At 38.9% G+C, this 27,664-nt stretch overlaps 1 protein-coding gene across 1 annotated transcript in view; it reads left to right on the plus strand.

The window, feature by feature from the left end:
* Positions 1 to 27,664, plus strand: part of PTPRK (protein tyrosine phosphatase receptor type K) — a 416,718-nt gene that overhangs the window by 67,282 nt on the left and 321,772 nt on the right. Inside the window, exon 2 of the mRNA XM_086461237.1 lies at positions 24,564 to 24,686. Coding sequence (XP_086317363.1) covers positions 24,564 to 24,686 — 123 coding nt within the window. The remainder of the gene's footprint in view (positions 1 to 24,563; positions 24,687 to 27,664) is intronic.

Genomic DNA, 27,664 nt, shown 5'->3' on the forward strand with positions numbered 1-27,664 from the left:
AGTGCTTATTGCTCTTCAAACGCATTAGGAATTTTTTGTTCTACTTAGAACTCTTCATATACAACTCTAGATTTAAAATCACTTTGCATTTATTTCTTCTTGTTTCAGTACAGTATCTTGTTGTCAAGCTCACCTTCTTAAAGGTCAAAATGATTTGTAGGTACGAGCACAAATTTGAGAGTGGTAATTCAGGAAACAAATGTAGAAGAGGTCTTATCTGATGCATTTATGGGCTACTAAATTTAGTTTGAGTTGCCTTGAATTGTGTATAAATTTAGGTCAGACCTGCAAAACTGTTCTGTCAAAAGATTTGTTCATAAATCTGGTATTTAACCGATAGCACAGTACTCTGCGTTAGGAGGTCAGGGTTCACTTCTCTCCACTGTCATTATTGCTCATGTGAATCTGGCCATTTTTTTTGTGTTACGTTGACCTTTTGTTCTGGTGAGATTAATTTTTTTTTTTTTTTTTCTTCCCCTGAAGTGGCAAACTGCATCAGAATGTTTTACGACGTTGAGCAGAATGTTTTAAGTATGGATCTCCTGCTGTCAGGGGAGGATACTTACCATTAAGTTCTCATGGCAAGGAAGCATCATGACTTCTGTTGAAGGCTTTTTCTCAATGAAAAACAAAACCCAAAAAGTCATGGCGACTGGAAATGTTTTTGTCTAGGCCCTGATATAAAGCTTATTGTTTACTGGCTTTACGATTTCATCTTAAGCACTTAAAATGATGTCTTATTTTGATACAGGAATGTTTAACATATTGTATCTCAACTGACTATTTTTTTTTCCTGCTTTAATTTGTACTATAAGGTGTTATGGCCATTCTTCAGAATTAACAACAGCTCTCTGCTGCGGTTTTTTTCATGCAGATGACTAATACTGGATATGCCCATAGAGTGTTTTGCAGCAGACATGGTGCAGCATGATTCCAAGCCTGAGGGGCATCGTGTTAGCTCTCATCCAGGAGCTGTGCTGACCCAGCACAGTGCTCAGACCAGGCTAATACGATTTCTTTCCAAGCAGGGCTTTTTAGTTCGGGCTGACCACCGTGTTAACACAGTTACAGAGCTTTCCAGCAGCTCAGAGCACTGTCAGGGCAAAGTTGCATCTGCTGTGGAGCTGGGACAGAGTGAGTCCCTGTCTGCCTGGTGTGGATGCGCTGACTGTGTTTAGCGAGCCTGACAAATCACTGCTTTCTATAACCTGATGGTCTGTGGCTGCACAAAATGGCTGAAGCTGGAGGAGAGCCTGCAGGGAGGCGTTAGGGCTGTGGGCATGTGGCTGAAGTGACAGCGGCAGTTGCATCCCTCTGATAAGTGGTTAATGAGGAGCCCACCTACTTTTAGAGAAGCAGGGATTAATTTTGTGTGCGTTACTTATGATGTAGTAACTGGAATGCTTACTTGACAATGGGAAGACAGTTTTTGTATTAGAAAAGGGAATCTTTCATGTTTGTTAAAGAAAGATTCTACTGTTCTTCCTGGACTTGGTGTTGTTTCTTCAAGAAAAAACTCTAGATTTCAGTCATTAGTGGAATTTTTCACATTGATGTGAGAGTAGATGGTTTTCAGGTAATGGTGACAAACCTTTATCTGCATATACTTTTTAATTAATAAAGGACATAATTAGGCTCAGTGTTCTTCAGCCAAGCTCTTGCCTCAAAAGCCAAAATGGCTAAGCTTGTTCAGACTGTCTTGTTCCGTAAACACTGATTGTCAAAGAGAAAAAGTGTAACAAGTCATAGCTACAGTTCTTGTATCTGACACTTATGCTTGTTGCTTTTAGTTTTTAGATTTAAAATTCTGATTTTTTGGTTGTTTTTTTTTTTTTTTCTGGCAAACTTTTAGAACACCCCCCCCCCCAACAACAACACAGGAAACCCCCCCTTTACTTAAAACACTAAAGTTTTTAAAGTTTAATTTTACAATTGGAGAAGTACTAATGTGGAGTTACTGAGAGACTGAATTTGCTTTCATCGCAGGACAGAGCATAAAAAAATCTTTTGGAGAGGAGAGATAAGTATCAGTAAACACTTGTATAGTTCAGAAAATGTCTTAAAAGCGTTGTGTAGATAAAATCTCGTTTGTCATACATGAGAACTCTTTCTTGCATGCTGCTGTTTGTTAGCAGTTGGTCAATGTATCTTCCCTTCTAGGCTGAATCTATAGTAACCTTTTAATCAAAAGCTAATGCCAACTGCTAATATTCTCTAGGGTGAGAAATTGCTGTTCTCGGTGCCCGTGTTTTGCTTGTAGGATGAAATAAACCCCGGGTATTAGCTATTTTGTATTTTTTCATTTCATTTGCTGTTATGTAAAGAATAAATTATGGAAGGAAAATTAAAATTCTTAGCATACAGACAGATAAGATGAAAGACAATCACAAGTGTTACATTTGAAAGAAAAAGTCAAATTGGAGAAATCTGTAAAAGGGGCATGTATGCTTTGACATGACAAGAGGTGATGGCCTCAAGTTGTTCCAGGGGAGATTTATATTAGATATTAAGAAAAATGTCTTTACCAAAAGAGTGGTTAGACATTGGAACAGGCTGCCCAGGGAGGTGGTGAAGTCACCATCCCTGAGGGTGTTCAAAAGACTTATAGATGTGGTGCTTAGGAACATGGTTTAGTGGTGGGCCTGGTAGTGTTACGTCAACGGTTGGACTTGATGGTCTTAAAGGGCTTTTCCAACCAAAATGGTTCTATGATTCTATGCTATCAAAGCTCTTGGGTTCCTTGTCAGCTCGTATGTTACAGAGGAGAAACCGTAGGACTTCGGTAGAAAGTAATGGTTGCCTCCTGGTGCCCACTTGCCTTCCGAATTTATGCTTTCCTTTGCTTAGTAAGCAAGAAGGAAGTGCAAAGTGTACAGTCAGTTGGGTTTGAGTTCTTCAATGACTAGTCAGTTGCTTCGACTTACTAACCAGAAGAGTGGGCGGTGAAGTAGGTGATTATATTGATACTCCTGTATGAAGTGGAAGCTTCATGTTTTCACTTTATTCCAGGAAGGTTTTGTACTTGTGACATGATGTCCAAACATCCTAAGCATCTATTATATAGTTCTATAAAAATATAAATTAAAAAAAAAAAATGGCCCTATTTTCCTGTCAATTTAAAGCTGGCTATCTGCTGCTCTTTTCTCAGCTAGCAGATTGTGGAGCTATAATAAATGACTGATGCATAGCCGAAAGCATGGCAGTGACCATCGTCACTGGAAGTTTAATGTTCTGACACTCCAGAAAAACTGATTAGCAACAGCAGTGGCCCAGCAAGGAGCTGTTGCAGTAGTTAAAGGCAGCAAACCTCATGATGCATTGCAGGCTCAGAGATGAACTGTGAGACAAAACTCTTGATCGTTTAGGAATTGTTAATCCACCCTATTTTATAGCTTCCTCAGAAAGCAGATACTGCCCACCAATCTCTTGAGATATTTTGAGAACCGATGAATCTGTAATAACAACTTTGTTTTTTGAGCACAATGCTATATTATTGAAGAAAGACAGCTGTAGTACAGGTAGTGCTAAATAAAAGCTGGAACTGTTTTAGTCTTTACTGTACTTGATTCTCATGAAAATAAAATGGAATAGAAAGAATTGGAACAGAGTACTTCAAATAGGGCAGGTGAAAATTTCCAAGCCTATTACAGTAAAGCCCAAATAAGAGGGTAATGCTGTATCCCACCAAAGCAGTAGCTGCTGCTGTCTGCTCCCTGGCCCTCCATGGAACAGAGTAAAGGAGGGAAATGTTGAGCAGTGGCATTTGTTAGGGCTACAAGAAGTGTCTTATTGCTAGTGCTCCTGGTTGTATTCTACTTTATTGAGTATATTAGTTGTATCTTTGAATATGTGTATTAATTCTAATATTATTTATTTGATTAACAAAAGAAATGCAGACATTTTACAGCTATTTGATCCCCTGTTTATATTAGGAGGTTATATACTTTTTCTGAAGAACAGTGCTTGAAGACTTCTTTGTATAAATGAGTTGGCCTAAACTTGACTAAAGCTATTTATTACTTTTGTAATTGCTGCCTTTAGGCAGAGAATGACTTAAGACTTGCTCTCTAAATTGGAAGTTTGACGTTTTATCGTGATAATTTGTCATGAAGTTATTAGCAACAGTGATTCTAACTAGAAAAATTCTTTATTGATTTTTTTCCAAGTATTCATTCTGTTTGCTTTGTATTGATGGCTTATATAAAAAGAATTCAGTATCAAGTTGGTTTTTTTTCTTGGTATAAAAAATGAGTGTTAAAAAAATAGGCGTAACATCTAATGCTTATTCACTGCTGTCCTTCTCTTTCACATTTCAATACTTATTTTTAATTTTCCTTTTTTCCTGTCATCCATTTAAAGTAAGGTGCTGCTGATAAAAAGGAGCACCTCCACTCCTACCCGTTCCTTTCTATTTTTAACAGCCTAAGTTGAAGAAGGCTGCTGCATTAGAAGCATTAACATGTGTGTAAATAGCCCCTGAATGCATAACGTCTTTTTAACACCAAAACCTGTGTTAAAAAGTTCTTGTAAATTTAGCATCAGTCTGTACTTATGTATTTCTACTGTATTTAATCCTGAGTAACAGCTAAAGCTTACTTCACGTTGCTTTTACATATTTCGGGCACAGCTGATGAGAGGACTCTGCGGTAGGGTTCTGTCCTAGGGCAGGACTGTGTCACTCCAGTGCTGCTCCTCGGCTTCTTACTCTACTTGAACTGACACTTTCTTCTTCTTCATTTCTTTATATCAGCAGCAATGTTCAATGCTCTTTCCCATAGGCCAAGTAGTATTTTGTCCAAAATTCTGTCTGCTTTCTTTCTGTCAGCTGGTTGCTTACAGATTAGAGCACCAGTGTTTGCATATTGTAGAAATGTAAAAGCGTTTAATTTTCATGATGAAATAACATTGTGAAATGTAAGCTGGTAAAAGGTTAAACCAGAGGCATTTCTGTGGTTACCTCAGACTATGACTGCTGCATGGTAATTTGCTGGTGAGATTTGGATGTCAGTGAGGTGGCAGTTTTGGGGGCTTATGTAGTCACTAGTGAACTGGAATAGTTTACCTGTTACTACTTACTGTATGGGCTTTGACGATGATGTAATTTTCGATTCCTAAATGACAGGTTCTTTAATAGGTTTTTGTCTTCCTGTTAGATTTCTGATATTCATCTTGTCTGATCTAGTATTTGAAAATGCTTAAGAGCCTAAATTTACCATAAGTTTTTAAATTGCGACTTGCAGATTGAATAGAAAACTTAGAAACTTAAGGTCCTAACTTTTTTTCTGGAAATAGTACAAACAAAACACTCTTTTGAGACTTTAAAGGGACCAAAAAATCATTCTTCTACTCTTCAAGTTCTACAGCAACAAAAATTAATTTCCTCTTCAGAGAAGAGAGAGATGAAACTGAAGCAATTAGTGTAGCATATGACTTGAGCAGGAGGTTTAAAGGTGACCTGAAATTGTTGATTAAATAAACATAATCTTAATTCTCTTATGGCTGTATAACTTGAAACTGACTCAAATTAGGTGCTCCTCTGCTTACTTTCTGAAATTGGAGTTGTGAATTTCTAGTTTGCTAGACCTAAAAGCAGCAAAGAAATAAAAGACTGTATCAAAGGATTAAAATGTCCACTTGTTCCCAAGGGCAAGAAAACACAAAATTTTGAACTTCTATCAGAGTAGCATTGATACTAAAAACTATTTGGCCTAAGGAAAAATTTCGTTAGTTCTTTCTGTTGTCTCTTGCTGTCTTAACTGTTTATTATTGCCTTTCAGTATTTCTAACAAGTGTGATTTCTTTTGGTGGTGTAGAGTTAGTATATTCTTTTACGTTTCCTCTACGTAAAACTTGTCAACCTGGTGAAAGCTGCTTTTTGTAAAACCCACTGTATCCTAGTAGTGCCATTCCTACTGTGGCAAAAGAGTTTTGAGGATTAGGCAGGATCCTAACTCTTAGCGGTTGTTATTTGCTGTTTCTCACTACAGAGTCGAGGAAGCCTTTGTCTCTCTTCTGTGGTTTTCAGTATTATTAATTGCATAACTGTAATGTGGTAGGTAGTCACTTGTCCTGAATAATATTTGAGAATGCTTACCTTGCCTGATGTTTTCTCTACAAAGTATTGTCATGGATATGGGTGTGTGTGGTTTTTTCTAACTAAATGCTGAAGGAATTAAAATGTTTTCTGGCAGCCAGTCTCCTTCATTTTGTGTTCCCTGTTAACTAAATATTAATGTTTTTTATTTCTAATACCTTTCCTCTTTGAGATTTTCTAGTTCTCTAGTTTATGGATTGAATGTAGTAGTACTGAGTGGCTTGAAGTAGATGGATTAGGAGGGAGGTAGAAAAATATTTCCAGTAATCAGGTTTCAAATTTCATTACTACTGTTGTTGATGTATGTACAAACCCCAAGCCGCAACAGTTTTAGAGATGAAATTTCTTGCATTAGCCTGTGACTGCTCTGGGTTGAAGCCTGTCATCTGTGAGGCTGCCACTTACCGTATCTGCATGCAGATGTGCCGGCCCCTCTGCTCAGCTGGAACCCACCTGGGGTGCTCTCTCCTTGCACCAGGGGCCTCTCTGGCCAGCACACAGGCAATTCGGGAGCATCCCCAAGAAGTGAGGCAGAAAAAAACCTGGTTGCTGAGTTGGTATCTTATCCTTTTCTAGCAAATTGCCTCTGACAAACAGCAATGTGACGAAGCTGGCAGTAAGAAAAATTTGAGGTTTGATACTAAAACAGATCTGGGTACAATAAGTCAGATGAGCTTTCAATCTTTGCAACTATTTTAGCAAATGAGTATTCAAAGTGAGCAAATGGCAGAGCAGTATGACTCAGCAGTGGCAGCTGGGGTAGAGATGCCATCTGTAGTCTGAAATGACACTCATAGTAGTGCGGAGTTGCATGACAGCTAACTACATGTAAGGTAGGTGGGCCCAGAGTGATACACGATATTCAGACTGTGGAGTAGCAGCACTCAAGAACAGATGCCCAGAGAGTATGAGTGAGCCCTGGGTAGATCCAATATTGCTGCAGTGTAGACCATTATTGTGATTTTCGGGCTTGGGGGGAGGGTGTTGCATCCAATTTTATCAAATGGTTATGGTAAGTCAGAGACCTACTGAGAGTGATGCTGAGAGAGAACAGATGTGGATTGTTTTGGTAGAGCTCTTCTCTGGAAACACTCTGCTACCAAGTCACAAAAACATTACTAGAGATGGAAAATATGCCAACTGCAGTAAGAGTCCGCTGTAACTGCCAGTTTGCAATTTCTGGTTCCCTCAGGATTAGAAAATTGAGATTAGGTACCCAGGCAGATGTCATCGACATAGATAACTGTACTGTGTAGATTGAAGCGTTACACTGATTAGAGCTTTGAAAATGTGGAGTGCTAGTATTCTTAATGTCTGTTCAGTTGAGCTGTTCCTGGTGACACTGAAAATGGTGTCTGGTTACAGGGGCATTGAACAGTAGGAGGAGATCACTTAAGGGTTTTTCTGCATAGGTTTGTTAATAGACTTAGTATACCTTATAAATGGAACCTCATGGCATCAGTCATCAGCATTTTCTACTGTAAGTTTGCAGAATGGGGCGAGACCTTCAGAACAAAGCCAGTGCTGAAAATTAGCTCTGTCTTGTTGGCTAGTCCATGAGATGGATTATTAGAATACCTTGCGGCAGATTGAGCGGTGATTTAGTTCTATGAAATATAACTGATCTTTATCCTGATTTGAAGGTGATTATTTCTGTCACCAGAAGGTGATTGTTCACCTTAGTGAGAGGGCGCTATAGACAAGCCAGAAAGTTGAGCTAATGGATTCACAATAGTGTTGATATGGCTCAACTTTCCCCTCCCCCCCTGCAGTGTACATCCCTTCCTGGATCACAAAAATGAAGGCTGTCTCTCTCAGCTTGTATATGTAATATTGTGTCTGCCAAGTTAGCTCTAGGTGAAACTGATTTGGATTGGAAGATGAGGAGTGTTTTTCATGTAACTGGACTGTGTAAAGAACGAGACAAAGGTGCATGGGTGCCACAGTCACTGCTAGACAGAAGATCCTGCTTGCCATCCAAGGACAGACTGATCACTGTTGAATGAAATGTGATATGTGGGCATTAAATGCATGTAAACATTACAAGGAGTTGACTTGTATGAGAAGGTGCTGACAATGTCTGTCTCTTTCTTTGGCTAGTGAAAAACATGCTGGCAAAATTGGTCTTCTTCAGTTCCCTTTCTTTGCTCTGTAGCTGGTAGGAGATGCAAGCAGTGCAAAACTGCAGAATAATGCTATTGGCCTCTTAATTTGGCTCAGTTTTGAGATATGCTAGCACTTCTTCATGTCCAACCCCAGAGAGGTATCAGGGCAGCTATACTATCTTTTAAAGAACAGTTGCAGTTTATTAGCTACCTGCAACACTTGTGCCTTTGCCAGGTTGGCCATTCTGACTGTAAGTAGATGTTGTTGGCAACTCCGATGGTGGGATGGTGTGTGAAATTTTTTTTTTTTTTTCTATTGGAGACCTATGGGCAGCCGAAAGCAGGAAACCTGGACAAACGAATGGTTTAGTTGCCCGTGCTTGACAGTCCGTGCTATCTTGTCTCCCGCTACACACATCTACTTTATTGCTTATTCTAGGAATGGAGTCTTGTAATCTTTTTTTTTGGTACTTGTTTGACCTACCAGTCCCCCTCCCCCTTAACCCTCTGGGTTGTTTTAATCAGCTAAACCAGAGGAAAGCAAATCCAACAACAACAAAGGTCTAGGTTTCTGCCAGTTGCTGCCCCGAGTTCTGTTGAGTTGAATTGGCTTGCTTTATGTAAGTGGGCATAAACAGTGAATGGTTACAAAAATAAGTTTGTTCCGTGAAAATGGAGAGAGAGGAAGTGAAAGTGGAAGGCAGCCAAAGTGATGGGCTGTAAAGAGAGTCTTTTCAGCAGTACTGTGAATAGATAAGAGTGGGAGAAGATGCATTTGTCAAGGGCAGAGAGGAGATGCCAAAGTGATTTGGTTAAGGGGAGATGAAAGCTGGAAGAGAGCTACAGAGAAAGTATGTCTTGGAGAAGCTTTTTAGTTACCCTTTAAAAATCAGGCACAGTTGGAGTGAAGGACACAAGAAGAGGCTTGAATGCAGATGTGAATGATGGATGATGGTGTCTGTAATACTTGAGAAAAGAGGTGCTGACCCGAGATCAAGATTGGAGTGAAAGAGTAGAAGGGTTGCTGTAATTGTGTTGCGCTGCTCATGCTAGCGAGATGTTGTCAGAAAGTCAGGCCAAGGTTCTGTTTAGGCAGAGGGAGACCACCTAGGTCAGTGGTATGATAGAGTCAACCCCGCAGAAAAAATATTTGCAGAGAAAATGTTTGCAAATGTGTTTGTAGATAAGGATACCCAGAGATGAGATGTGGATGAGAAGACCTGGAGTCCACCTGTGTCCCTTCAAAGTGTATGCAAATATTCACAATTACAGGAATCAAAGGAGGACAGAACCTCACCCTGCCAGTGGGTGACATGAATTTGGACTTGAGTTTAAACCAGCAATTTTCAATAGCCTATACCTGCCACTTCTTGTTCCTTATGTAATTGTGATTGATCTGGTGGTATGAACAAAACATTTCTGTTTTTCCACTGACTCATGCTTTTGTGAGGTGGACTGTGATATGGCAAAAAAGGGGGGGTGGGTGGGTGGGAGCTTTTGGTCACACGTTGAGGCTGTTATTTTAATATAAATTACATATATTCCTCTGGTACTAAAGTGTTTCAATTTAAGATCAAAATTTTATTATGCTTGTTGCTTTATTCATTGTATCCATATTATATGTTGGTTATTAAATATTGATTTTTATATTGTATTAAACATTTTTATGGTTTTCTTATTTTTTGGTCTTTTTGAAATATTTTCTTCTGACTGTATTACTCTGCATTATGTTCTGCATTTGAACCTTAAAATGGTAACTTGTTAGTGCAGAGCCAATTTTTAGCTTTCTTTAAGTTACAGCACAGAAAAAATAAGAAACAGTCAGAGAAGAAAGCTTCTTTTGTGGAGGGGTTGGTTTGTTTGGGATTTTGGTGGTATATGTAGTGACAAGTAATGCAACCATCAGGACACACATTGCCCACTGAAACAATTCACATTTATTCTCCTGGCTTTCAAAACCAAAACAAAACAGTCCCCAAACATGAAACTCTTCAGATGTTTCCTCCTTCCATGAGGTTTTCATTGCCAGATGAGATATAGTAAGATATTTTTTTTAGAGGCTTTTCCTGCTGCCGCCTCTCTTTCCTTTCACTAGCAAACTGCCCCTTTTTAGGTAATGGCATCCCAAAAAGTGAAAACACTAGCAAAGGATGACCGAAAAGATGTTGTGAAAATATGGGCATGTGATATTTGCACAAGTTCTACTTGAATATGTAAATGCCTTGTCTAGCTTGAAAAAGAGAAGCTAGTGTAAGACTTCTTTATTTTTTCTCTAGGAACGAGGAGCACAGAACACACTTTAGTCCTCTGAAGAGTGAACTATAAATGCAGCATCTTTTCCAAAGTCTAGTTTGATTGCAGCCTCAATTACTAAGCTCTCAAGTACTGTTTAAGGAAAATGTTACTTGGGGGTTACATATGTGGTTGACAGTTGCTGTGAAAACTACTGCATATGTATCTCTTATCTTTATTTTATCACATCAGGAGTACATCTGCATTGTTAACTCATTCTCAGGGCTGTGTATGGCTATTCCCTTGCAAAGACACCCTATATGCTTCCCTGCACTGGGCAATACTCTGACTAGTGGAGCTCATTGGTGATTGAGTGTGGTAGGAGAGAGTAAAGTGATGGGAAGTTACCAGCAGAAACCTTCAGATATTAGGCTACTTATAACAATGCATATTCAGCACATAATTTCTTCAGACTTTTTCACCACTGATTTGTGTTGTAGTCCTGTTACTCTTTCTATCTTGTTCTCTTCCATTCAATATAATATCCCTCCCTCTCTCCCTCCTTGATGTCCCATTTTTGCCCCCTGAGATAGTTTAGCCTCCTAATTACATTAAATAGTCAGTTGTGGCTTTATTTTACTGTACATCTGATACATTTTCCTCTTATTCAATACAATGTGTTGGTCTAAAGACCGATAGAGCTCAGTATCTCTTCTCCAAATGCCCTGATTGTATAATCTCTTCTAGTCGCTGGCAAGTCTGCAAATGTGCTTGCCCAAAATACTGTCTTAATGGCACGTGGCCTTCTGAGCCAAAGGTGCCCAGTTAGTGTTTCTTAGCTGATACCAGTGCTTCTGTCCACCTTCCCCCTGATCTGAATATCTGTAGCAGCTGTGGCATCCTGGGGCATGGAGTCCCACAGCTTAACACTGTGGTGTTTAATTTGATCCTGACACCCCATAGCTTCATGTGAAGCCCTGTAATTTTTTCACACACAAAAAAAGTGGTTGATCTCTATTCTTCTCTTCATGTCACTAAGAGTGCACCTGTCCTTTTCCTGTGTCACATCTGGCTGAAAATTCCTAGTCTTTTAAGTTGTGTCTAATACTTCTAAGTGTCCTTTGATCATCTTCATTGGGTGTTCTCTAAACCTTTTTAATTTCTGCTGTAACCCTTAGGAGATGGAAAACCACAACCATATGTAATGTCTAGATGTGGCTTATAATGTCACAAATAAATGTTCAGTATTCTTTTCTAAATTTATTTCCTTACAAGTTCCTACTTTTGAATTACTTTTTAACTATTTAGCATCAAGCTGAAGTTTTCATGAAAATACCTAATTCAGCCATAAAATCTTAAGACTGAGTGGTAAATAATCGGCTCAGATGATTTAATGGTACTATATCAGTACCATATCAGTGCCCTCCAGGACAGTTTTCATCCATATTTTTTCTTGTAATTGATTTCTGCTCAACGTATAATGTAAAGGAAAACATATTTGTGTTGTGAGCTTGTAAGATTGTAGGGATCTTGTTTCTCTGTTATTCTTGTGCTTTGGGCAGTATGCCTTCAGGACATGGACAGATCATTGGCTCCGAAAAGCTACCACTTCATTGCATGGTCTGAAGTAGGATTCATGTAATCTTCAGGCTTATCTATTACACCATTTCACAAAGACGCCCCAGTGAGAGTATTTCTCCATTTAAGAACTGGAGGGATTAAATACAACTTGAATCTGCTTGAAAAAATACTATAATACAGCTAAGTATTCTTGTAATAGTTACTTCCATTGAAACTAAAGTGCAGATCTGCAGATAAAAATACAAGTTTTAAGTCCTTGTGTTCAATTCCCTGGGGAGTCACAAAATAGCATTTTCTTTGTTTGTTGAATTGTAGTAGAAATACAGTTCTGATTGTAAATATTTCTACCCGAAAATAGTGATTTCTTGCTAGAGCTTTACATGCCTATTGCAATTTGTCTGGAGAGGGTATTTTTTACTTTACAAATAAAGCTAAGTTTGATGGCATATCAGTAAACTTTGTCCAAAATGATGTGATGACCTGTGTTTGTTAGTCCTCAACAAGACCTGTGATTAAGTGTGATGAGAGGAGACACATTATATGCTTACATGCACAATTTATATGTTAAATCAGTTCAACATTAGGCAGTGATTTACCCAAAAGATGTGAAGGACGAAAGTTGAGTTGTTAGCATCTTCTTTTTCTGTATGTGTGCTCTGTGTTAAATAGCTATGCTGTCAGATGACTGTTTCCTAATGAAATCTGCCTAAAATATTTTCTTGGTAGTCTATGAAATATTTTGATAAATCTTACTTTGCTGAAGAATCAAGTTAACAACTAATACAAAGAGTAGTAAGTGAAATAAATCATCCATTTGATGTTCATTTGACTCCATAGGGCACCTTTAATGAAAGACTTAGATTTGTAAGGCTCAAGAGGAAAGGTAAAAGATGTATCAGAAAGAAAGATAAATCTCTATTTCTGTGTGTTTGCTGCTCTCAACTTGTTTAATATGAAAAGCTTTCATTTAATTCTGCTTTTTCTCTCTTTTGTTCTCTGGTACTTTATAGTCCGTATTTAAGCATGATATTGCAGAGGGCAATGTTATACTTGTCTGTGTGATTGAATAAAAGGTGTTAAAACTTGCAAGTATGTGCAGAGCTTCATTTTGATACCAGAGAAAATGTGAAGTATTATTGAGAAGTTTACAATGAGACAATATTTTAATAGGAGATTAGGCAAGAAGGAGAATCCAGGGAAGGGTAGGTTGGTCAGTCTATCCTCAATTGTGGGAAGGTGATGGAACAGTTCATCCTTGAAACCATTTCCAGGCATATGAAGGACAGCAGCAAATAGTCTGCGTAGACATCAGTAAGGTGTTTGACTGTCTCCCACATAGGGTGGGGGTCCCTCTGAACATCAGGGAACTTTTTTTTTTTAATGTGTGAGTGGCCAAGCACTGGCACAGGTTGACTAGGGAGGTTGTGGAGCCTCCATCCTTAGAGATATTCAAAAACTATCTGGACATGGTCCTGGGCAACCATCTGTAGGTGGCCCTGCTTGAGGAGAGGGCTTGGATCAGATGACTTCCAGAGGTCCCCTCTGAACTCATCTGTTCTCTGATTCTGTATGTTTGGGGCCAGTGTATCTGAAATCTGTATTTGTTGCTCTGTATCTCAGTGGGTCTTTCTCTAAATTGCGGATCTTGGCTATTTCCTATGGGCATAGAAATCTACAGAGTTTTCAAAATACATTTACAATGTTCTTCTTCCTAGCCTTCCTTTCATGAGAATATTGCTGGGAGTGCATGAAAAGGTATGCCAGATATTAAAGTGCTTATGGCTATTTTCTTAGTATAAAGTGGGAAACTAGAGCAGTAACTGCACTTCTGATACAATAGGATTTGGCTTTTGGTTTAGCAGTGCTTGTGGGTGTGAAGATGTAATTTTTTATCTCAGTATTGCACGTTACTTCTATCATTCATGTGCCTGAGTTCTGTGATTCACTGCTAGCTTAATTCTTTGTGTACCTTGATGTTGTTTCTTGAAAGATCTCTTCTAAGAGGTTCTTGTCATCCTTCTTTGACTCTGGATTTATACCATGACCGAATTCTTCAATCATCTCTTCACCTTCTTGGACTTATCTCCTTCTGTGGCTTTAGAAATGACCTTTTGTAACAGCTTCTGTCATTTTTGACATCAGAACCTTTTCCATTTACTTGTATTTAATTTGATCTTCCTTTTTGCACAACCATTTAAAATTTTATGCACAGTTTTATGCTCGCCTGCCCCTAGGAAGTCCTCAGCTTTCATGTTGGCTGTATTCCTTTTGAGATCTTTGCCCTCCTGTTCCTTGAGCTCCTTTTAGATTTTAGTCTGTATAACTTAAGACATTCTTCCCTCATTTCCGTATTCATTTGTCTGGCTTTTGCACTGATGCTATGGTGACTTGTTATCGTTCGTTGTCCTCGAATGAGACTGCTTTTTATTTTTGAATGATTGCTCCTACTGTCCATCTGGAAGCTCTCGCTTTTGTCTGTTGAACAAAATTTTGATACCTGATATCGAGAGATGGTTTTTAGAACAAACTTTAAATAACTTGTTTTTTCCCCTGTCACCTTGTTTTATAGTTAAACTGTCAAAGTTGTAACAGGGTGGCTAGAGTAGTTGTTAGGCCTGCTTTTGGTTGAATTGTGGACCTGACTAGCAGAGATAAAAGTTCATCAATAAACTTTTTTTCTTTAAAGTCCTTGTTCTTCCCCTCCACCTCCTTTTTTTTTTTTTTTTTTTTTTTTTTGTGGAGAGTAGGTTACAAAATAACCTGGTACTCTGAGTCTACAGAAAATTTTGTAATTTAATGTAATGGTTGTAGGGCTGTCTTCACTCAGCACTCCTACTGAGTTTAATCGCATTCTTATCCATTAACGTTTAACAGCATAGTGTGAGAACATTTAAGAGAAATGCCAGAGACTGTGATATCTACATAAGATTTTTGTATAAATAAGCACTAACAGTGTCTTAGAAAACGGTGTTATTTTCAGAAGCAGAGTTGTAAGACCACATATTCATAAATAATCAAAGTGATTAATTTCTTTTTGAAGCTCTCAATTTTGTCCTTGAAGTCATAGAATTTTCTTGCTGGTGTTTTAGATGCTATTGGTGTAGTCATGAACATGTTTATTAACCTCAAGTACACGATTCCACCCCTCTCTGCCCCCAGTTATTTATATTTAAATGGTATAACTCCTTGTCACCAGTGCAATTGGTCAGAAGTCTGCTTAGCACACTGGAGGAATACTAAAGCTTGGAGTCTATAAGCTGAAATATGAAATAGCTTTGGTGTCTTGTGGATTGTTGACACTTGTATATTAATGAAGATGTTAATAATTTCACGAATCTGCTGAATCTCTTCGTCGTTTCAGAAATATCTTGTGAACTGAAATGGAAATTGTCTTGGTAGCGTCAGTTATATAAAGTGATCTATGTATGTGGAACTATCTGCTCTCCGCTGCCTTGCCTATGCCAAGGAAAGATGAAGAAAACATGAAAAAGACATTAAGCAACTGTGACATTTCACAGCTACCTGTTGTTGCCTCTCCAGTAAAGAACAGAAAACCTCCCTTTCTGTGGAGAACAGGAGGACGTTTAAGGACACTTTTGTTTAGATTAGATATTCCTTGATTTGGGAACTGAAGGATGGATCTTGTCCCCCCCGTCGTCTCTTTCCTTTTCCACCCTGTTCACTGTTGGTAAAGCATGGAAAGGTTTCCTATTGCCTGTCAGTATGAAGCTTTTTGAAATCTGGGATGAAGAAGCTTTTTCCAGGCCTGGTATAGAGGGAAGGAACCTAATTTAATAGGAGAAATCTGATAAATGGCATGGCGAGGTAGACCACATCTAATTGTGAATCTTGATGCTCTCCCAAAATTCGGGGTTAGGAAAAATGCTGGGATTAATAATGAGATCTTTCCCTGAAGATTACAGGAAAGGATGTCCACATGAGGCTTCCTGCATTCTTGGTAACTTCTACCTAGTTAGTATTTCTCCAGTTCCCATATTTCCTTTCTAAAATATGCCACTGTCTTTTATTAATAAGAAATGTGGAACACAGATACAAAATGAAAAAAAAAATGCATAGATTAGACTTGATTATGACCTGTTTAGCCTTTTTGTGTGTGGGGTTTTTTTTTTCCTCTTTCTCACCTCTCTCCTTATATTCGTTATGGTACTAATTTTTGGTTATTGTGGGATGGCATTAGTTTTTAATGTCAGGGTGATTTAGAGCATGTAGTGATTTAGGAGTGGTTTTGTCCACTTCCTTTTCTGAAAAGTTTATAGGGATATTTAGATTATTTGACTGTTCTAACAGCACCAATAAAAGCCCTACAATAAAAATAAAATTATGCTAAGTTAGGAATAATCGTCCATCCTTCCTATTAAGCTGTTGGTGTTTACACTCAATTGGTGGTTTTAGATGGCACTTGGAGTTCCATGTTCAAGTTAATAAGCTAAGAGGGTAATTAAAACATACTGATAGTGGGAACAAGGCTAGAAAAAATTTAAAACACGTTTGTAGGTAATTGAGTTTACTTGGCTTTTACTGCTTTTAGCTGTAATCTGTTGTGGTTTGTGTAATGAGTTCTAGTACTACAAAATAAGATGCAAAGAAGATAAATATTCTTAGTATTTAGTATGACTTCTCCCTGTAGTGAAGGAGAATCTGTCGTTTTCCTTAGAGTGCTCCTTTTTTCATTTTTTTTTTTTTTTTTTAAATTAACTAGTGCCTCTGACCTTCTGCCTTTTTAGGTGCCATTAATTAAGGTTATTTCAGAGTTACATTTCAGTAGGTCTTAAACATAAGTAATTTATTCTCAAACGGTATTAACAGTAATTCATAGTATATTCTTAATAGATGTCTGAATGCTCTGCAATCAATGTGTTTTAAAATGCTGGTAACAGAAATAGCGTAGTGCCTATAGAAGATGAAAACATCCTGTGCTTCGAGTCATGCTGTGATAGCAACAGGTAAATTAATGTGGTAGGTGGGCAATTTTAAAAGCAGAACCTGTTCCTGGATATATGACTGACAAGAGACCTGCTATAGTGCCTTTATACTCTTCAAGCTTTGAATTTACCAATCAACATGAGGAGAAAAATTTTTACAGGACTTTTACCTGATATTGTAGATAAACATAATTTTGTACTGGGCTCTTACCATGGAGCTATCTACTTTGATAGATTTAGAGCTAGTCATTATCCTTTTACAGCAGGTGGTGGAGAAAAATAAAAGCATGCTGTTGAATAAAAGGAGCAGATTGTTCCAACTAGTCATTTGAGTTGGATGAGAAAAGAGTATTTCATTGCTGGTGTGACACCTTCATGCATATGAACCCCAAAGAAACTGTTGTTTCCCCTGTGTAAGGGAAAAGTTGTGATGATGAAAGTTTGTGTGCCTGTACAACTACTCCGCTCTTGCTAGAATTTTTTTTTTTCTCCTGCATTGGTGAACTGCTTGTTCTTCGTGGATAAAGTTCTGGGCTTATAACCAGCTCCTTAAAATTGAGGAGCATGAAATTTAACAGTGTTACTAGTGTGTTTTGCCTAACACCAGAAGTAGTCGGATGCAAGAACAGATCTCAGAAATAAACTGTGGAGTTGTGTTCTTTTGACTGTCCTATACCTGCCATTCTATGGCTGAAAAAAATCCTTAGCAATGCTGATAGGCTATAGAAATAGGTAATGAAGAAAACTTCTGAAAACCGTTTATTTCAGAAACCTAATCAGGTACTTCAGTGTCCCTTCTCTCTACCTCTGCCCCAAATCTGGAAGATGCAATTTTATATCATTGCTTTCTATTTCTAGTTTCTGAAACTTAATGCCGGATTTTGTTGAGAATGCACTTGGGAGTTCTAGTGGAGTTCTGTTGTTGAGGAGACTTAAAAGTAAGTGCCTTGTTCCTGTTACGTATAATTCATTATACTCATTGTTTTCCTTTATTTTTAATTCTGTAGAAACTGACACAGGACAAAGAAATACATTCTCTGTTGGATTTTGAAAAGTGAATACCAGCTGTTCCCTTCTTTCACCCCTGATGCTAAAGGATGTTGTGTCCGTGTGTTGTCCACTTCCCCCCCCACCCCCTTCCCAAGATAATATAAAGCATGACTGGTAATTTAGTAGTTTTCTTAACGTTTGAATTGTTTTTTACTATTGCTTTTCTGAGCATATTTTAAAGGACTTTGGAGTTTTTAAGGTCTAATTAAATATGAAATCTGACATACAGAATTTTTATGTGATATGTGGGAATAGTATCTTTCATCTAGAAGTCAGTAGATCTCCAGCATAGAATCCCTATAATGCCATTCATAATAAAAGTTATGGATATCTTAAATTTTATGTAATATTGGTGTGCAACCAACTGTTTCTATTCTAAATAGTAAAAGTGACATGATCTCTAGGAAGTGTAGTGACAGCACTGGAATTGTTAGATAAAGATCACTAGTTCAAAATCTGAAAAATTTTTCCTTTCTGTCCTGAGCTGATGAGCTGGAAGGCCACCGTAAAGTTGTAGTGGATGTCCATTTATCGGGGGAGTTACTGACACGTGCTTCTCTTAGTCTTAAGCTTATTTATATTTTAGCCTAATGGGGAAAAATCCATTCAACTCTTCTTTCCTGGGCTGGTATGAAAGGATGTAGGATAAATCAAAATCACAGAGCAGTATACTGAGTGTTGCTGGTAAGGAAATACCATGGTAACATTTTAAAAATTGTAATTTGCCTTTATATTCAAGCGTATTTAAATAGGTGTATTTGGTTTACATGGCAAGGTTTTGGTAGCAGGGGAGCTACAGGTGTGGCTTCTGTGAGAAGCTGCTAGAAGCTTCCCCTATGTCCTATGACAGAGTCAATGCCATCTGGCTCCAAGACAGACTCACTGTTGGCCAAGGCCGTCAGTCACAGTGGTAGCATCTCTGTGATAATGTATTTAAGAAGGGAAAAAAAAAAAACAAACCAACAACCTGTGCAACTGCAGCTGGAGAGAGGAGTGAGAATGTGGGAGAGAAACAACTTTGGAGACACCACGGTCAATGAAGAAGGAGGGGAAGGAGGTGTTCCAGGTACCAGAGCGGAGATTCCCCTGAAGCTCGTGGTGAAGACCATGGTGAGGCAGGCTGTGTCCCTGCAGCCCGTGGAGGCCCATGATGTAGCAGATACCGACCTGCAGTCCATAGAGAACCCCACACTGAAGCAGGTGGATGTGCCTGAAGGAGGCTGTGACCCTGTGGGAAGCCCATGTTAGAGTAGTCTCCCAGCAGGACCTGTGGACCCATGGAGAGAGAGGAGCCCACACTGGAGCCGGTTTGCTGGCAGGACTTGTGACCCCATGGGGGACACAGGCTGGAGCAGTCTGTTCCTGAGGGACTGCACCCCATGGAAGGGACCCATGCTGGAGCAATTCATTGAGAACTGTAGCCTGTGGGAAGGACTCATGTTGGAGAAGTTTGTGGAGAGCTGTCTCCTGTGGGAGGGACCCTACGCTGGAGCAGGGGAAGAGTGTGAGGAGTCCTCTCTCGAGGAGGAAGGAGTGGCAGAAACAAGGTGTGATGAACTGACTGCAACCCCCATTCCTTGTCCCTCTGCGCTGCTTTGGGGGGGGGGGGGAGGGGAAGGAGGGAGAAAAATTGGGAACAAAGTTAAGCCCGGGAAAGAAGGGAGGGGTTTGGTTTTATTGTTCATTACCCTACTCTGACTTGTTCGGTAATAAATTAAACTGATTTCCCCAAGTTGGGTCTGTTTTGCCTGTGATGGTAATTGGTGAGTGATCTCTCCCTGTCCTTATCTTGACCCACGAGCCTTTTGTTACATTTTCTTTTCCCCTGTCCAGCTGAGGAGGGGAGTGATGAAGTGACTTTGATGGGCACCCGGCATCCACCTAGGGTCAACCCACCACAACAGGTGATGTGTAAACCTTGACTATATGATCTTTATTAAATTTAGGTTAATCTTTGGGATTTTAAGATTAATTTTAAGATTAAACTTAGGTTGATCTTAATGACCTTCTTATTTAGTTGAGCTTTGATTTCTGAGAGTTCAGTGTGGCATATTCATATCTTTCTTTTTAGAATGAATATTTAAGATTCTTTATCTTTTATAAATTAAAATGGACACGTAGCCAGGAAATTTTTATGAGGAACATGATTTATCATTTATCTTTTAGAAGGATGTTGAAGAGGAATGTGTGAGAATTGTAGGTGTGTTTAAGATGAAGTTAATAACATAGTGGAGCTTATGGCAAAACATAATGGAAAAAGTGAATTGTCTGACCATTATGGGGCCTTCGGCGTCATTTGAACAGAGGAGATGCTGGCTGCCTTGCATTCCAGTCCCCAAGCCCACATCGGGCTGTTGAGGTCAGACCAGTCTGGTGTATTGCTTTGATCACTGCTGCTGCCACCACCTTTTTTCTGAAGCATGATATTAGAAATCTAAGGTAAATGTGGATTTAGATACTGCAGGGTCTGAGAGCATTTGAATGTTAGAGCTGTGTGCTTCCAGCCAGGTGATTTAGCAGAGGTGCACAAATCACTGTGGCATGGCATGTGTGTTGGTAGGTGTGCACAAATTCCAGTGGCAGGGTAGTGTTGAAGATAAATTGCAGGTTATACATCAGCTGTAGCTAAAGGAACGTGGTGTTGATATGTAAGGGGACAGTGGTTTGTAGTGAAGTACCTTTTTATTGAGTTTTGGGGAAGTTACAAATGGCTGAGTTGGAGATTTCTAACTTGCCATTTGTAGGATATTACCAGACTGTTGTAAAAAAGTTGAACAACAAATATGAATGTGTATTGGAGTTCAGCTTGAACTTCATTGGAAGGTACTAAACATTCATCAAGCCAATCTTTCTTCCCTGAACAGTACTGTTACATTATTGTGGAGAATGGCCCAACAGCTGAGTTAGGGTGCTAACAATTGCTGACCTACAGCATCTACTGTAGATCTGTCAGATGTAGTTTTATGTTTGAGTGGTTAAAGATTGATTTAAAATGTATATAGTTTTGAACTATGTACAAAGACGTGGAGCATCTCCCTGATGATGAAAGGCTGAGGGAGCTGGATCTCTTTGGCTTGGAGAAGAGAAGACTGAGGGGTGACCTCATTAATGTTTATAAATATGTAAAGGGTGAGTGTGAGGAGGATGAAGCCAGGCTCTTGTTGGTGATGTCCAATGACAGGACAAGGGGCAATGGGTGCAAGCTGGAGCATAGGAGGTTTCACGTTAACATACGGAAAAACTTTTTCCCTGTGAGGGTGACAGAGCACTGGAACAGGCTGCCCAGAGAGGTTGTGGAGTCTCCTTCTCTGGAGACATTCAAAACCCACCTGGACGGATTCCTGTGTGACCTACTCTAGGTGGTCCTGGTTTGGCAGGGGGGTTGGACTAGATGATCTTTTGAGGTCTCTTCCAACCCCTAACATTCTGTGATTCTGTGAACAAATGACTGGGAACAAAATATATTACTGCTGGTTTCACCCACCCACCATCTCTTCTCCTTGTGTTTTCCACATATCGCGTTACAGCAGGTTTGTCTCTTAGTACCCAGAATTACGAAAATAGCACGTGGGCAGTTGACTGTCAAAATGAAGAAGGGGACATCCAAATTCGTTCGTGTTTTAAGTCATAAGTAATCTGCCAGGGATTTAAAATTCTTAGTCTGTCTCATTGTGTTATACTGGATAAATCACTACAGCATTGACTTTTACTTTACTTACCTTGAAATGTTCACAGTATGTTGGTAAAACATGGTGTGCTCCATGAGAGGAAGCCATTGGTTTAAGCAGTTGTTACAGCGTGAATTTTGTAGTGGGTTGATAATCTGTCGTGATAAACTTTGTTCATGTGTATGCGATAAATGGACATTTGTTCTGTGGATGCAGCTGTGATGTGCTACGCACAAGGAGGTTTGGATTGCTTGTGGTATATTAACAGGCGTGTTGTTATTGCTAATCAGAAGCCTGATAACTAAAATTAATAGTGGTCACAAAGACGAACAATTAAGGACATTCATCTTCCAAATGAGTCTACAAGATTCATTGGTAGTTTAAATTTATATACTGAGGGCACTTAAACCATTAAAAAGGGTAATGGGTGGCCCTAAGGCATGTGCTTCAAAGCCGTATGTCATTTTGGTGCTGGGACAGCAGACAGTGATAACTTCCCTTTAAGGGAAACTGCTATTCATTTATCAATTAAATGTCAAAGGAAATGTACATTTTTGTTGTGGAGTGATCATAGCAGTGTATTATAAGTTAAATAAAAAAAAAAGATTTGTGTTCTAAGCCTTTCTGGGTTTATCATGATAGATGTTAATTAGAAAAGTCTCTTGGTGGTAACAGGGCATTGGAGTTGGGACTTTGAAAGGCATAAATGTTTCTTTGACGTGCAAATATTTCTCTTCTTGTGCCTTGCAGCCTTTGACAACAACACTGATGCAGTAACTACCTTAGTACAGAGCATGAAGTTGGGGCTTTTTTATTCTTCTTGTTGATGCTGTGCTTATGTTGTCGCAGCATAATGTTTGAGAAGGTTTTGCGAATACGGAACTGAATATGAAGGTTTAAGGTTTTATGGTACAATGATTTAGCTAATTCTAGAAATTTCGCTATAGCGTAAGGTTTTCTTTCTCTTCTGGTGTTGTCCTTGCCAGCCAAAACGCTAGTTAACAAGTGGATCAGGGAGTGCCAAGGAATGATTATGCACTAGTGATTTTTGGTGAAGCAGAATTAGCTAAAACTTGTTTTTGTCATTTATGCAAAATGACAAATACCTGTGCAAAACTGTGGGAATTATTTGAGTTGTCTCTAATTGAAGATGAAACATAGTCTTGGTTTGGGACACAGTCTAGATTTGCTGATGAAATTTAGTAAAAGAGACTTCCGCTTCCCCAAATGTGTTTTCACAGAGAGTTTTACAAACTCTCTGCCTGTTATGTGATATTTGAATACTCCATTTTGGGTAGGGAAAAGATATTTTTATCCTCAGACATATATGCCCATTCCTCCTTTCCTTATTCTTTGGCCTGTCCTATTCCCAGGCCGTATACATTTTATACAAAGGGCAGAAATGAGTACAGGCTGTAGTTCTTAGTGATCCTCAGTTTTCCTATTCGCACCTCCAGCCTCTTCTCCTTTGGGGTGTAGTGTGGGCTGGTGAGAGCCTGGCAGGCATGGGAGGGTGTTCACTGTTGATGAGGTGGCAGTGATTCATCTTACAGTGACATTAGAATTTATCATAAGTTTGGGTTTTTTTGTTTGTTTGTTTGTTTGTTCTTGGGACTCACACTATTTGTCCCATATTTTTGTTTAAAAATCAGAATGAAGTCAATACAAATGCTTCTGTTACTCTAGAATTGTCATCTTAACAGGAGGAACTTTTGTAATGACAGTTGGGTTTTGGATTGATATGCTCTAAGTCCTGAAGACAGGGAGAAGAGGATACAAGAAGTATCTCCCCTGATTGCCAAGATCTGCTTGTAATCTAATTCTCGAGTTCTTATATAACTTATTTTCTGGATTAAAAAATACTGCCTAAATAAATATGGATGCACTGTGTTGTCTCTTTCACTCTTTCCTGGTCTTGCCTTTTGTTTTTGAGCAGGAGGAGCAAACTCAAGGACTGTGTGCCATGAATAGAGATAGCAGATGCTGCAGAGTTGTATGTGTGACATCTGGGTTTTTTTTTTTTTTTGCATTTACGCTCTTTTTCTTTGACCAGGCTGTTTTGATTCCTTAGTTTCTTCTTTCTCAAACCTTGATCTCTTTCTGTGATCATCATGTTTTCTTCTCTCTTTTCCCCCAGCCTACTTAATTGCCTTGAGTGAAGAATGTGATAAAAAACTTACTGAATGAGACAGGGCAGACATTTTAGTGTGTTTTACACAGCAATTTTTAAACTTTTTTTTTCCACACATCTTTTACTTTCCTCCTCTTCTTTCTACCTGTCACTTCTCACAACTTTTGTTGTAAGGTTTTCATATCAGTTGTTTGTGTGACCCTGAAAAAGCACCTTTAATTTATGTTCTATTATGCTAGATATGTTTAATGAAGCAAGATTATCCAATTCATTCTGCAGCAATTATTTCATTTCTAAGTAATTTTAATTATTTTGTGTGACTTTTTGTTTTGGGCACAGTATTTATCCTCGTTGACAGTGTTTGTACTACTTATGCTTTCAGTGCATTGGAGTTATTGATTTATACCTTTAATTTTAGAGCCTAGTCCCATTATTTTCTGTTTCCCCCTTGGTTTAGATGGTGTGTTGCTTTTTGGGCCAGGTTTCACTTGCGCTGAGTGATTCACCCTGTGATCTCCTGCTCTGACAGAATGTGTTCTTGGGCAAAATTGGTTGTGTGAAGCAGAGGCATTTTAAAGAAGAGGCAGGAACACTAGTGGACGAGCTACTTGCAGGTTTTAGCTTTGCATGATCAAGCCTGTGAACCGTGCCACAGGCTGTGTGGGCTCTGTAGTTGTGGTGTGCCCAGGAGGAACACCTCTGCTTGACTCTGGAAAGAGCTCTGCTTTTAAATAAACTAATAACGAGTTTCTTCCCTAGGGGGTTGTACATTCGATGATGGTCCTGGACCCTGTGACTACCACCAAGACTTGTATGATGACTTCGACTGGGTACATGTCAGTGCTCAAGAACCTCACTATTTGCCACCTGAGATGCCTCAAGGTGAGAAACCCCACAGATACTGAAGTGATAAGTTTATTAAGAAGCTTGGAGCCTCACTGAATATGGCCTCAAGGCCATAGTCTGTGATCTCTACTTTAGCCTTGATAATGGAGGTAATAAAAAGAAACAAAAATAATAAATATAACTGTCTTGGTAATTCAGAAACTTTCTTAGATCAAATCCTTCTTTAAAGCTGGGGGGCACAGGGAGAAAGGAAGCTGTAACCTCCTCTTTGTTCTGTGTGGAATTCATGTTGACTTGCAGTGAAATTCTGTGTCTTAAATGACAGCTAATGTATTGATTGAATTATTCAAGTATGCAGTAGAAGAAACGGTGAATAAAGAATACATGCAAAAACCAATAGACTGATTCCTTCCCCCCAACTGCTCATCATCTGAAGGTAATCAGAAAAGCTTTGATTTATGGAAATATTGCTGCTGTTAATTACTATTTAGGACAAGTAATGAATAACTGAAGAGGTACAGCCTACATGACCTTGCCTGCTCACCTTTGATGAACAGCTTAATCGGTGCTTCCCAGACAGCATGATATGCTGAGAAAATGAAAGCATTTGAAATTCAGCTACATTTTCCAATTAATAATACATTAAGTAATTAATCATGCAGAGGAGGGAAAAAAGGTCATGGCTATTTTATTTGTATCTAAAAGGTTTTGTGAAGTGAGGTATGTGTGGAGAAGTGGGAAATGTTGCCACACAGAAGTAACCTAACCTCTGCACCATTCCTTCCCCAGCTTTTTATATATTGCTGTGCATTATTAATGGTGGCTAGTGTGTGTAATTTTACTTAAATGCTAACTAGCTGGGTTTCCCCCTGCTTTGGAGTCATTGATATGAGCAGCTGTTACCATGCCCTGTATCTTACAAAATAGGTTAATTAAGCAAGATGAACACTTTATTTAATGGACTTCTTGGTGTTTCAAGTTTGCATATGGAAGAGTAAGTTTAAGCCCTGAAGCATCAGCTTTCATGGTGGTCTTGTACTAACAAATTCAAAATGGTATCTCCTCTAGGAAGGCCAAAATTGGTTACTTTTAAGTTTGCGTTTTTCAGAGTCTACGTGGTTTGTTAAAACGGTTGGAGGTATTCTAATTGTGGTGGGAGCACCATTTTGTAAAAAAATTGGTATTCTTAGACCTCGGGCATACCTTGTATAGGTAGAACAGCAATTTGAGGCATTGTATTTTGAATGAATCTAAATTACAAGATAGCTCTTCTTGCTTCTCCCAAATAATATGCGTGTCATCTTTAGGCAGTTTTTGGACTTAAATGACACAGTGCACTCTGACTTTGGCACCTGATTTCTGTTCAGTTCTGCTACAGACCTTTTTCCTCTGAGTGCAGCACGTGGACTCTTCTGGAGGAAGTTCTTTTTTTTCACATCTATATGTGAAATTGTGGTTGCTGAATAAAATCTAGCAGAATAAAGAAATGTTTCGGAGATAGTCCAAAACAGATACAGAAGAATCTGATGATTTTTTTTTTTTTTTTCATTCTCTGGTTAGAATTCTAGACTTCTTGGACCACTGTTTAAAAGTTTGATGTTTGGTAATTGAGATTGAGACTAAAAGTGAGCTGTCTCATCTGATGAGCTAGCCACCCTGAAGAAGACAGTCTTCAGATTCTGAACATCTATGCTGTATCTAAATACTTAAGCTCTTTTGTGTTTGAAATGGCACAATTTTCAAATGAGCTCTGAGAATGTAAGACAGTTCTAAAACGAGTGCTGAATTCCTCTGCCGGAAGTGGAGCAGCAAGAGGTTCAGCAAAAGCAGCAGAAGAAAAAAAAACGTGCAATCATCTGCCGTACAGTTTTTTAACATTGCTGACCCTGCCTGGTTACTGTTGAAACTGTAGGTTAGAAAGCAGTCAGCTGCTTATGAAGAAATTATCCAAGAAGAACAAGATGTGGTAATGAAGGTATAGGTAAAATCAAAATACTGTGCTTTTCACTTTGAAAAATGCTGGATTTTCTAACCTGTAGAAGCCAGGGATTTCCTGGGCACCAGAGTCAGCCCACTTTTTCCTGCTCAGTTGGAGAATGATAGAAGAGAAGGAGTACCCACGAAAACTGAGCAGCACAGAAACTGAAGTGCTAGGGTAGGGACTGTTTTCCCTCCATCAGGCTCTTCAATCCTTCAGCTAGGCACAAATGCATGCGTTGATATCCTTTCCCTGGACACCCTTTGCTGTGTTTGGAGCCCTTGTCTCTTACATCTCTCTGGAATCCAATACAATGTCCTGGTCTTGGCTTTAGTAAGGGGAATACTTATTCCAGTATAGCTTTGTCTCAGAAGGAGTACTGTTTACCAGCATGTTATAATACCCTTACACTGATTATGTGGCTTTCAGGGCTCTAACTTTACTGGATTCATGCAGAACCGTTGTAGTCATAAATGATTATACTCATTGGAACAGGCTGCCCGGGGAGGTGGTCGAGTCACCATCCCTGGAGGTGTTCAAAAAAAGGTGTAGCACTTCTGGACATGGTTTAGTGAGCATGGTGGTCTTGGGCTGACAGTTGGACTTGATCATCTTAGAGGTCTTTTCCAACCAAATGATTCTACCATTCTATGATACTCAATTTTCAAATGTCAGTTTTTAGTTTTTCAATTTTCTGTTGTCAGTTTTCTTAGTAGCTTCAGAAAGTCTTATTAAAAAAAAAAAGGTGAGAGAAAAGGACACATAAAAAATAGGAAAAGGGGAAAAATTTGACAATTGACTTAATGTTTTACTTCTCAAGGGAGGGGTTTAACTCGATATTGTGCTTTGGAAAACGATAAATCGTGGGAAATTTCAGACCCATGGAAATCTGAAAACTTGTCTTAATGGAAAGCATTTTGCACATATAGCAGTAGTAAACACTATTGATAAGGCAAGTGTAATTATCTCTGAGTAATTAATGCAACTTCAGAATTTTTTTATACTGACCTACATTGTATTTGTCAAATTAGGAGCA

The sequence above is a fragment of the Leptosomus discolor genome, chromosome 2 (assembly GCF_034619465.1).
Source record: "Leptosomus discolor isolate bLepDis1 chromosome 2, bLepDis1.hap2, whole genome shotgun sequence".
Classification (NCBI taxonomy): domain Eukaryota; kingdom Metazoa; phylum Chordata; class Aves; order Leptosomiformes; family Leptosomidae; genus Leptosomus; species Leptosomus discolor.